At 35.8% G+C, this 12,836-nt stretch overlaps 1 protein-coding gene across 1 annotated transcript in view; it reads left to right on the top strand.

Annotated features, from left to right (window-relative positions):
- LOC311296136 (complement factor H-like) overlaps window positions 1-12,836 on the top strand; it is a 341,142-nt gene that overhangs the window by 11,887 nt on the left and 316,419 nt on the right. The window contains exons 2-6 of the mRNA XM_084417796.1: window positions 2,660-2,752; window positions 2,922-4,646; window positions 7,336-7,503; window positions 8,295-8,489; window positions 8,569-8,742. Of these exons, the coding sequence (XP_084273922.1) occupies window positions 2,660-2,752; window positions 2,922-4,646; window positions 7,336-7,503; window positions 8,295-8,489; window positions 8,569-8,742 (2,355 nt within the window). The remainder of the gene's footprint in view (window positions 1-2,659; window positions 2,753-2,921; window positions 4,647-7,335; window positions 7,504-8,294; window positions 8,490-8,568; window positions 8,743-12,836) is intronic.

Genomic DNA, 12,836 nt, shown 5'->3' with positions numbered 1-12,836 from the left:
TAGAGAGCAAATTCTTCTTCTTAAAGAATAATTGAATTTGCTCACACTTTTCAATACTTTTCTAAGAACTAGTAGCAAACTTATTGGTCGACTATTATGACCATTAAAACCCAGTGCTCCATTTTTCTGTAGATAACCTTTGCATCTTTCCAAGCTAAAGGAAAAATCCCCTTTTCAATACTGATATTAAAGATGTGGCAAACTAGTCAAACCAACATTTCTTCTCTTTATTTATCAACTTTATTTATGAAAAAATCATTAAAATAATTTCCAATTTCATATGGTTTAAAAATAGTTAAAAATGAGTCACCTGTATCAATAAAAGAAGGAATTTGACTTGATTTCTTATCCATTAATTCATTGAGTGTACTCCACATGTTTTTACAATCATACATTCACTTATTTTCATTTTGTAAAACATTTTTCGTTTTTAGATTAAAAACTATTAATTTTAGTTACCTGATTTCTTAATTTGCAATAGACATCCCAATCCTCCTTGTTCCCAGTTCTTTTTGCTGTACCCTTTGCCACATCTCTCTGTGTGGTACTCATTAACACTGTACATTTTTTCATAGGTGCATGTTTGTCCAACAAAGGGTATAATAATCTTTCAAATGCTGACAGTGCATTATCAGGATGAACCTCCTTATAAACATCAATCCAACATACATTATTTACATCTGTACAAAATGATTCTTGACTGAATCTCTTATATGATCTTTTATGAATTACTTTTGGTTTCTAAGTGTTTACATGCTTGCCAAATAAAAAATAATATATTTTTATGCATGTGCTTAAAGGCCTTAAACCGCTTGAACCCCAATAAATGCTGCTTGTTTTCATTTTATATGCTTCCCCTGAGCTTTATCTTTCAGAAGTATAGCATATCTTATAATTTTTATGCTGATGATTCCCAATTTGATTTCCCAGTGAGTATAGACAAAAATTGCTCATCTGAGAAAGACTTAAATTGTTTTAAAGATATCAAACATTGGCTGGCTAATAATTGTTTACAAATAAATGAGAGCAAAACTGAAGTCTTGATCTTAGGTTCCTCCTTGTCCCGTTTACCTGGCCTTGCTGTCCAGTTAGGCCCGTTATCGTTGAATGTTCAAGATCATATGAGGAACCTTGGAGTGATTTTTGACTCATCTCTACTTTTCAATAAGCAGATCAGTGCTGTTGTAAAGAGTAGTTTTTACCACCTGAGATCAATTGCTAAAATAAAAAACGTTCCTTTCCCATACTGACTTGGAAATTGTGATCCACTCATTTATTTAATCTAGGTTAGACTATTGCAACTCATTGTATAGTCATCTGCCCCAAACTGCATTATCCCGTCTATAACTCATCCAAAATACTGCAGCCAGGCTGTTAACAGGATCAAGAAAAAGGGATCATATTTCCCCAGTTTTGGTATCTCTACACTGGCTCCCGGTGAAATTCGGGATGGATTTCTTTGGGGGGTGGAAATTCGGGATTGACTTTTGTTTACAAGGCACTATTTGGTCTCGCACCCAAATATATTAGTGACCTTTTACACCCTTAAGGCAAAGTTTAGGGCAATCGGTTCGTAGCTTTGCTTCAACTGTGTGATATAGTCACAAGGAGCGACCAAAATTTCTGACATGCCTGAAATTCATCCGATCTATGAGCTGTTATCTTTCAGGGACAAGACACAAAGTTTCCAAATCTCTAGCCAGAATGTAAATTGCCCTCTGGGAGAGCAGTTTGGTTTCTGCCAAAAGCAGGAACTGCTGCATCTGCCTGAATAGGGGCGCTAACACAGCTCGCTCTGGTGATTGATGTAAGAGACTCTATTGTAAGTTGCTTTGGATAAAAGCGTCTTTTAAATGTGAGCAAATTAAGCATTTTATATGATATAATTAAACTGACCTGAAGGTTGAAAGTTTAATTCTGTATTTCCTTTGACCATTTTCTTTGCCATGCCATGTGCTTGCTATGGCTTCAGTGCTTGCTTGCCCCCATATTGCTGCTTGCATCTTTATTCTAAAATGGATTGCTTCATTATTAACTCTTTCCCCGCCATTGAGGGAAATTTCCGGCTTTTCGTGTTTTCATTGTTTTACGGTAGGGGGCACTATTACGCATATTCTGAAAGAGTAGAAAATCTCCTGATCAAAACACAGGTGAAAAAGAAGCAGAAACATTTATTCATCAACATTCATCACATTAATCAAAACTGCCTAATGTTACCGAATGAAAAGTCGACCCAGGACAAGCTATAGGACTGTGCAAGCTTTGAGGGTGTTGACTCAATCTACTCTATCAATCTATGTTTTGATCATCGTTCTGAATTAGATCTAGACGTAGTCTTTGACAAAAATGCGATTTTCTCAGCTTTTTGCTCAAATTGTTGCTTTTTTTAACTTAAAAAGGAATGCATGAAGCTAGAATAAAACCTTTTTGTTTTTTAAAGCAGAGGGTGTGCTATATTCATACAACAAAATATTCTGGGGGTCATGAAAATTTTGTGAAAATGATCAAAAATACTGGCAGTGGCTGGCAACTTTTTAAAAAGATGCTGGCGGGTAAAGAGTTAAACAGTTTTCATTATCATCAGATATAATTTTGTTAATATACTGTATGATAAATATTCAAAATATAAATGATACCTTTTATTTGTTATTTACTGCAGCCCTGGCATCACAGACCACTGAAGTGGCAGCTCTAGGAAGACCTCTGTTTCCTGGTATGCTGTATGACTGCCGCGAGGATACCTTCATTCCAGGTGCTTTACAAACCTAAAAAATATATATATATATTTTATTTTCCCCTCTTCATCAAATATTGTGTCACTATTTACAAATCCTTGTGTAACAACACTTTAAAACCTGCATGTTACTTCAACAGTACATCACTTCCTCGTACATACATCTAAAAGTAATTTGTCATTTCAGGTGTCACTCTGTGGGATAAGAAATCACTGAGAGAAGATATGGACAGTCATCCACAGCCCAGGACAGATTTGAAGTACAGTAGCTCTGACTCTCTCTCTAGTAAGTCCAGTCTCCTGGATGTGAGTGCTTCCCTGAAGGCCAGCTTCTTGGGAGGGCTGGTGGAGGTGGGAGGATCTGCCAAGTTCCTGCGTAATACCAAATCTTCAAACCAACAGTCCAGAGTTACAATGTATTACAGCGAAACCACTAGATTCGAACAGCTCACTATGAGCCATCTGGGTCAGATCACTTACCCTCAGGTCTTTGACCAGAAAACTGCAACTCATGTGGTCACAGGTGTACTATACGGAGCTCAGGCCTTCATGGTGTTTGATCGGACATTTTCAGAAGGGGAAGAAAAGCAGGAGATTGAGGGAGAACTGAATGTCATGGTCAAGAATATTCCTCTACTTTCCATTGAGGGACAAGGAGCTATAAAAATGACAGATGGTCAAAAGAAAGTGGCTGAGAAGACTGCCTGCACATTTCATGGTGACGTCCGCCTTGATCAGAACCCCACCACTTACATGGAGGCCCTAGAGGTCTACAAGACGCTCCCCACTATACTGAAGGAGAATCCACAGAATGCAGTTCCAATAAAAGTCTGGCTCTATCCTCTTTCTCTACTGGATACAAAAGCAGCTCAGTTGGAGAGAGAAATTAGCTCAAGTCTGGTTTTCAACACTGAAGATATAATCGAGAGGCTGGGAGAAGTAGAGAGGACATGCAACGACCTGTCTAGAAAACCAATTGTAAATGTTTTCAAAGACATCAAAGAGAGGCTCCGTTTATTTAAGGGCTCTCTTAACATTTACAAAACGATGCTCCTGAAAGCAGTGGCCAAGGTCTTGCCTGCTATACGAGGAGGAGAGAAGGAGCAAAATTCATTGGAAAACATCCTGAAGATCCACTATAGCTCCCCCTTTAATGCTGACATACTTAACCAGTGGTTAGATCATGCAAAGGCTGAACTTAACCTCTTGAGTGTTCACACTGAGATACTGAAGGGAATCATAACTGAAGACTCAAACCGACTCAACACCATCCTCTTTAATCCTAATATTGATGTCGTGGTGTGCTTGACCTTCACATCTCTGAAGTATGAAGACCAAGATCTCACAACTCTGAAGAATTTTCTGGAATCTGATGAGTTTAAAGAGCTAAATGTGGTAATGAAACCACATTCTAGCACGTTAGCATCTATTAGAAAGTGGTTCAAATATCCTGATATCATCTCAAAAATGAGAAAGAACTTATCTCTTTTCAGAAGTTTTTCAGAGGCTAATAAAGATGAAAAGAGATATCGATTCATTATTTCTGCCATCTCCGATCCCTCCAGTCCAGGCTCCTCTATCTATCTGTATGAAACAGGGAACCTGACAGACACACAGTTCCAGCCCGTGTCGAAGCCTCCCCCACCAGAAGTGAAGAAGGTCCTGGAGGACAGTGTATCCCTGAAACTGCAGAAGTCCCCAACTGGAGAAACTGTGCAGTACAGAGTGGAGTACCAGCAGGTGAAAGCAGATTCTGGCTCTGAGGAACAGTGGATTACCATAAACACAGCTGATGAAGTCTTTGCTCTGACTGGATTGGAGTTTGGAAAGCAGTACTTGATCCGCTACAGGATAGTGGGTAAAGTGGGAGTCAGTGAAGCCAGTGACACAATTGGCCCCATACAGTCTTTAAGTAAGTGTCATCTTTTTAAAAAATATATATAATTTGCTTCTTTCACACAGTCAGTGTTTGTATTAACAACCATATTTCCTAACAGGTGTGGTCGTTAATAAATGTGTAACATGTTGTAAAGTGTTTCTCATTTGACTGTATGAAAGTATTATTTACTTCGTTCATGTTGTTACGAATAGTCCTTAAAGACAGAGTATATTATGAATTTGATGTCTAATGTAGGCTAGTGTACTTAATCATATGAAATTCACAATAAACAATACAAAGACTTTTAAAACATTTAAAAATATAGCTGACATAAAACTACAAACAATAATAAACAAAAGACACAAAAATAATCAATTTAACATACTAACTGTTGACTCTTAAGCCCACTGATGGCATTTCTGCAGAAAGACATCAGTCATCCCTAAAAACAGAGTGATTATGATTAATATTAATAATATATTTAACAAATGCAAATCTCATAATTTACATTCTTTAATAATTATAATTATTAATTACTCATAATAAATGCAAAGCATACAGAAGTTCATTGTAAAGCAAGTAATTGAACTGACCACAGGACAATACAATCTATAGAATAAGGTATGACCACAAATTCAAGCTTCAACGATAAAATAAGGAAGAAAAACAGATTCAATATATTTTTAACAGATAAAAGCATAATATAGTGTATAAATTAGTTCACCACATGATGACAGCAATATTACAGACAAAAAAACTCACCGTATTCTCTGTTGTTCTGTTGTCTGTGTTAGGGGTTCAGGCTGCAGGACTGCCGAATAACTAAAGAAACATTATCAGCAAGATGGTAGAAAACGTGAAATTGAAATCAGTGCTATATGACTAGAGAAATGTAATAATGACTATCTTTAGAAAGTATTGGTCTACTTATTACTAATTACTAAATCCCATATCAACCTCAACCACTTGAACAATACAAGGAGAGACAAGAAACAGCACTTTTAATGCTTTCAAATACACAATATACAATTGCATGAAAAGTGTGTGAAGGGAGAAGGTTACATTTAGAAAACAACATCATTTAACAAAAATGTATGTTAAATATACAGAATTGTTCTATAGTCTAATGCAATTACATCAGATTTTACTTTAAATTACAGAAGAATTAAGAGTAATTCCTTTCATTAAATTACAGTATTTACATTACTTGGTAATTAATTACACCCATCACTGTATAAGAGTAATTAAAATGTAAACTTACGCATTGACTCGAGCAACTATTTTCTCCCTAGCTAACTCTGTCCTTCGCTGCTGGAGCCGATATTTAAATAATAATAATAATATGTGTTCGTACTCTCCATATGCTTGCAGAAGCTCATCCAGTTCTGCTGGTGAGAAATATGCAGACCTCTTTTTGTCTGGCGCTGTTGCCATGGTGACTCATAATATCTGCGCTCCATTGATAATGGCTGGTGGTAATTGTGGTGCACGCGCTTAACTCAGAGTCAGTCAACTCAGAGTTGATTGAACTAACTCAATTCAGCTGTTCTGTAACCGAAAACTCAGAGTTTCCCATCTCAGGGTAAGTCAACTCAGAGTTCAAGTTTTAACTCAGAGTTGGTTGAACCTCCTTTCTGAAACAGGCCCAAGGGCTGTTTAATGTTTCTTCTTATTATTATTTATTATTATCATTATTATTTTTATTATTAAAGAAATTATCAAAATTTAGATTTTATTTAATTCTGATTGGATTATTCTCCAAATTAAAAGTAACTTTTAACTCCAAATTAATTCACCACAATATACTTTATGATTTGATTCAAGAAGAACAAGAGCGAACAGTGTAAATATTGCTTGTGCACAGAGTGGTCTGGTGTAAGCAAAACCTCTCTTTGACTTTGATAAATGATTAACTTGTTGATCCCCAAGCAGACAAGAGTATCAGTGACAGACCAACAAAGATACTGAAACTCCTCGGCTTCGTCTTTTGGTTGTTTTTCTTTAATGTCTTTTTCATTTAGATTTTATTGACTTGAAAATAAATGTTAAATTATATGCACTTCCCAAAACATTTAACTTTTAACAGCAAATGGTGATTTTAAACTTATAACAGGGTCAGGGTTTGTTTTTGGAGCAACAGTGTTGTATACTTGCGAGAAAGGGTAAATGTGCTTTATGCTTTTTATTCTCTTTATATTGTATGAAATGTTTGGAGCCTCTAAATGGACATGGTGGTGGAAACAATTTTGGATGGGAAAGAAAAAAAAATTCAAATCGTTTGCGTTCCTTCGCAAAACTTCTGTGTTGTCTAGCAAAGATGTTTGCGTTCTTTTGCTAAACCTGTTGTGAGCTCAGGCAGACGGTCCCTTCAGACTCTTCTCTCTGCCCCCGGCTCATAGAGACCAATTTATATTATAAACTCATTTTGAGGAAAATTGGGTTGTAGCTTGTTGTTACTATGATTGGAAAATGATTGGGAGATTACAGAGGAAGTTATGGTGATGTTATTCACTTTGAGTGTGTATCTAATGACAAAAAGATAGACGGAAGTAGAGACATTCACTGCACAGAGACGGGCGAATGGAGTCACCCCGTTCCAGGGTGCAAAGGTTCATTACACTGTTTATTTGTTTGTTTGTATCTTCACCCAGTGATCACAGATTTCTGAGCTTTATTCAAAACACATATTTAACTATTCCTCTTTCCCTTGCTTTTCACACAGAGATAACATGCACAGCACCAGATATACCAAATGGTGATATTGTTGAGAAAATGCAAGAATACCAGAAAGATGCCATATTAAAATACAGATGTTCACCAGGGTTCAAGCCTAGAGAGGGAATCCCCAGATGTGCTAAATTTGGCTGGACTCTGAACCCAGAATGTGATGGTAATGCACCAATATTACATAATAAACAATTAATATGTGAAATAACACTAAAATCATTCTATCCATATAGCTTTCATTATGCAAAGAAACTCTGTAGTGTCACACTGAAACATTCTTAAATTAGATAGCCATTAACCTTAAATTCAGAACTGAATATTAAAATACAGCAAGTATGTAGTTAATAAACTAAAATGTAATATTTCCAAAGCATTCAAAAAAAAATATTTGCTTGATCTTAGTTAGATTTCTTTCTAAATGATGAAAGGAGTCAACACACCAATATTTGTAAAAGTTGAGAAAATGGAATGAGATTATTTACTTTCTTCCTGTGATGCTGTAAGTGTCCAGCTGATGTTGTTTTCTAGGTTTTAATCAACGTGTTTTTTGTGTGTGTGTGTGTGTGTGTGTTTTTTATTATTGGGGAAAATCATGAGGCAACAGCATTTGCTGAGCATTATTATTTGGTTACTACAAAATCAGCAAAAAAAAAAAAAAAAAACTTACTAATAACTACTTTCTAATTGCTTGCTTAATTTCCAGATAATAGTTTAGCAAATATATCTAAAAGTTCTCAAAATAGAAAATGTGCTTATACTTATTTAGGGACTTATTCAAATTGTACTCTATTTTTGGCAAGCTATATTTTTTCCCATTTTAGGATAAAAAAAATAAATAAAAATGTCAGAATCGTTTGTTTCCCCCAAAAGACAAAGCATGAAAATCCAGTTTCACACATTTGTTATGCTTCATCTCTTCTTACCCTTATTTCTACATAATTATGTCTTGTACAGAAGTAACTTGTGAGCTTAAGTCAACCACATTCGGAGTAAAAAAGATCAACCCAGAGGGTAAAACTATTTTCAGAGCTGGAGAAAGTGTGGAGATCACCTGCACTGAAAAATACTGGATCTTTCAAACAAAAGAAACCATCAACTCATTTACATGTGGAGAGAATGGGCAGTGGGATTATGAGCCTGTTTGTGCGGGTAAGATTATAGAGAAACACTTCTGCATTTATTGCTGAACTTACCACATGATATTAAAATAATGTAAATCTTGTTTCAGAAATTAGATGTGAAGTTCCACATGACCAGCATGTGTATACACCTGGATATTACTTCTGGGGAGATCTGAAATTGGGAGTTAAAAAAGATTACTATTGCATGTCTGGATATGTTAAACCAGCAGAAAAGGCCACATGCACACGAGACGGATGGACACCAAAACCACTGTGTCGTGGTATGGGCTGATATTAAATCTTACAATTTGTGCATATATCATGAATTCAAATTAGAATGATGATATTTTTGTTTTACAGTAGAAATGTGTGCAACACCAAACATCCCATATGCAGAGATTGTGGGAGATCAGAGAACACACTACAACATCAATTCAAGAATACAATATAAATGTCGTCCTGGGTTTGAACCAGAGCAGCCTGTACAAATCACCTGCAATTCCCAGACTGAATGGACAGGCATACGACAATGCACTGGTATGATTTTTGTATCATTAATGATTATTATAATTGATTTTATTTATTATTATCACTTATTATTATTCTCATTATTATTATAGAAATTATCAAAATTTTGATTTTACTTCATTCTGATTGGATGATTCTCCAAATTAAATGTAATCCCCAAGCAGGCAGGAGTATCAGAGACAGACCAACAAAGGCATTAAACCAATAGAACATTTTATCAATGTAATACACATTATTAATATGAGAATTTGTGGTCATTTTTCTAAAATGCTTTAAAAATGACTTTCTGTATTGAAGAGATCTGGGTTGGATTTTTCTTTATAATGTATTATAACTATAGATCTAAATTAGACGTGCTGTTGCTAAGTTATTCTGGGTGGTTGCTAGGACATTGGTTCTTGGTCAAGAGAGTCAAGTTACATACCAAAGTTAAGTATTTACTTTTAATATGAGCAATTGTGATGCTTGCAAGCACTGCTAATGCAACTCGACTAGTAATTAGGAATGTGACCTTACTGCCTACACAATTAGGGAATTGGACGTGCCATTCTCCATTTGACAAGCAGTTGATTTTTGCTCTGTCCTTGTAAATTCCTTCCACTCTAATTCACATATTTTGGAATTCCGCCTGAATTTAACACACCCAAGTTTAAATATTCACCCTACACACATACAATGTAGGAAATTTAAAAAAAACTGGTGTCATTGTACAGAAAACCCTTCAAAACAGATTACTAAATCAGATTGCAAAACTTCATAAATAGCATTGTATGAGTTTAAAATATTACGATAAACATAAGAAAATAGGCCCTTTTATGGAAGTAAAATAATGCCAAATGTTCTTGAAACAAAAAAGCCTGTTGAATTACACTACTTGTAAAATATGCATTGCATTAACCATGCTTGCATTTTAATGCATTGTATTTTTAGGGCTTGCATTTTTATGGGCTGAAATTCAGCATAGTTGAATATTTAAGCTGTGAATATTTCAATTCAAAACATTTCAAACACATTTTCATTATTAAAATTTAAATAATCCATATTCACCTATACACTTCGTTTGTTATAATCAGAGGATCTGCCAGCATGCAGAATTCAGATCTGAACAAAAACTCAGTTTTGAGCAGTGAGTGGATTCTACCTTAAATAGCCTACATCCCATTGGCCATCAAGAAATCAACACATATGTCTGTGATTTGCGGGAGTCCCGCGAATCTTTTTATTCTCCCGCAATCCGCACACACACGAGTTTCTTACGCACACACGCGGCCATCAAATCTAGTCCCGCGCCGCACTCTGTTGCTTTGGAAGATCTTATCTTTGAAACTTCTTGAGCCGCACATACAGAATTTGACACGTCGAAACCATGCACTTACTGTAGGGTAGACTGAGTACAGTTGAGACACTTTTTGCGTTTTGATTTTTCACACAAAAATAGATAGGCCTACTGAAAAGAAGTGAATTTCCACGACATGCCACATGACATTTCATTAGCTTGTAGACTAAGATATTATCAATCAATACCCACAAGTAGTTTATATTTTCCATAATTAGCTCATAACAATAAGGTGCTTTTTGTCTCAACTTTGTCTCAATTGTACCCATATGTGGTACAGTTGAGACAGTGCATGGTACAGTTGAGACATCCATATTTATTGATGTAAAGGTAACTAACTATTCATTGTAAATATAAAAAATAAAGACAAATAAAGAAAATAACAATTGGGCAACATTTTTGTTTATTCATCCATTTATATTCATTCATTTTATTTAAATTAGCACTGGTTAAAAAAAAATGTATAAAGCAGGAACAAGATATGAAACTATATTTATTAATAATACACAGTTTAAATATCACAAATATCAAATTTTATTTTCATTTGTGTCCTATGCTGGCTAATTATGACGTTTAGCCTGTTATCATAACTCTGAACAACTAAGCAGTGTGTTTCCTAATAGAACTCTATCGGGGGAGATATGTGTCTCAGCTATCCCCCGCTGGCCACCTCGCACATTTCTCTAGATTTTGCAATTACCTTGCATGACACAATACCATGAAATATGCCAGTTTTTAGGGCACAGAATAACGTTTGTGGTGATACCAGTTACGCTTAACAGTCACATAAGGATAATAAGCTATTCATTGTGGAGAGTGCATGCAAGTGAATGTCATACCTTTTTTTTTTGTAAGTTATTTAAGGTGTCTTAACTGTACACATGTCTCAACTGTACACAGTCTGGCCCGCAAATGGTATTGCGTTTTTTTGCAAGTGGTACATACTTGCACGGTCGGTGATGCACAAAACCTAGGGGAAAACACGGTTTGTCGAACCATTCGCAAGGTGGTCCTCTGCAGGAGTACATTAATAGTTTAATTAATAGTGTTCCCCTGACATTTATCGACCATGTCCATGAAAGAGGGCTTTTATAAAATTGCCGGTAAGATATATTTATAGGGTTACATCACATGATTTTTTTTCTTTCAAAAAGTTTATTTCACAAATGTACTATGCAATACAGTAGCCTACATGTTTTTTTTATTTATTTTTTTTTTATTACGATTACACTGTAAAACATTTGTAACACTCCCAAATCAAAAATTTCAATTGAGCGATAACATCTAAATTTTTCAATTGGCCCAAGTGAAAATCTGTACATTTAATTTTAGAATTTACAGAATTTCACTTGGGCCAATTGAAAAATGTAGATGTTATCGGTCAATTTAAATTTTTGATTTGGGAGTGTTACAAATTTTTTACAGTGTATGTTAATCTTATGCCAGAATTCCCTAGAGTCATTGGAGCAATAGACTGCGTATACATGTTGCAATCTCCACTGCTCTTGGGGAACATGAGGCAGATTATGTTAATAGGAAGTCCTTTCACATCCTTAATGTTCAGGTAGGCATACATGTGAGATTAATCTTTTAATTAATTAATAGATATAACAATGATCTACTAAACATTCAATCTGCAGATGACTTGTGATCATGAACGTATGATCACAAGTTTGGATGCCAAATGGCCTGGCTCCAGTGCATGTCTCACAAAGTTTCCATGAGTCTGTGTTGTGTCAGCACTTTGAGGAAAGCAAGTTAAATTTCATACAGTACAAAACACTGTTAATTTGAATTGGGACAGCAAAACCTACACAATAACCCCCTATAATGACCCTCAGACAGGGCCACAGAACCACTTCAATGTGGCCCTCAGTAAAACCAGAGTGAAGATAGAGATGACCTTTGGCATCCTAAGGGCACGTTTCAACTGTCTTCGGCGCTTAAGAGTATCACCAGAGCGGGCATCACGGATAGTGGCTGCATGTGCCATTCTGCACAATATAGCCACAATTAGAAAGGAGCGAGAACCACCACAAAACCAGCTTCTCCCCGATGAAACTGACCCGATCACACTTGACCACCCAGCTGGTGCAGATGTAGATGCAATCACAATACAATATTACACTTAATAAAAGCACATTGAAACTGCAGATAGGTCTCAAACTGTTTTATTGGTTTTGTGGGATGGGAGGGAGAAAGAGAGCAAGAGAAAGTTGCAATAATAAATATTCATACTAAAGTGTTATAAGGACACAGAATGTGAAAGCCTTGGATTGGACAAAGATAGATCAATGATAGATCTGTTGTTCACATGGAGGATGCTTGATTTATCAGATCTTTATGTTCTTTAGGGGTAATGTGTGTCGCAAACCTGACTGTAAACATGAGATCAGACGGACGCCCGGGGCCTGAGGTTTCAACCAGACCTGGACACACAATAACTCTTTCATGTGTTGGGAAGGGATCGGAATTACAAGGACAGAGTGAAATCACCTGCTTGTCAACTGG

Source organism: Rutilus rutilus (assembly GCF_951802725.1).
Source record: "Rutilus rutilus genome assembly, chromosome: 8".
In the NCBI taxonomy this organism is placed as follows: Eukaryota; Metazoa; Chordata; class Actinopteri; order Cypriniformes; family Leuciscidae; genus Rutilus; species Rutilus rutilus.
Note: the sequence above shows the minus strand (reverse complement) of the source record. Positions and strands in the feature narration are given on the sequence as shown.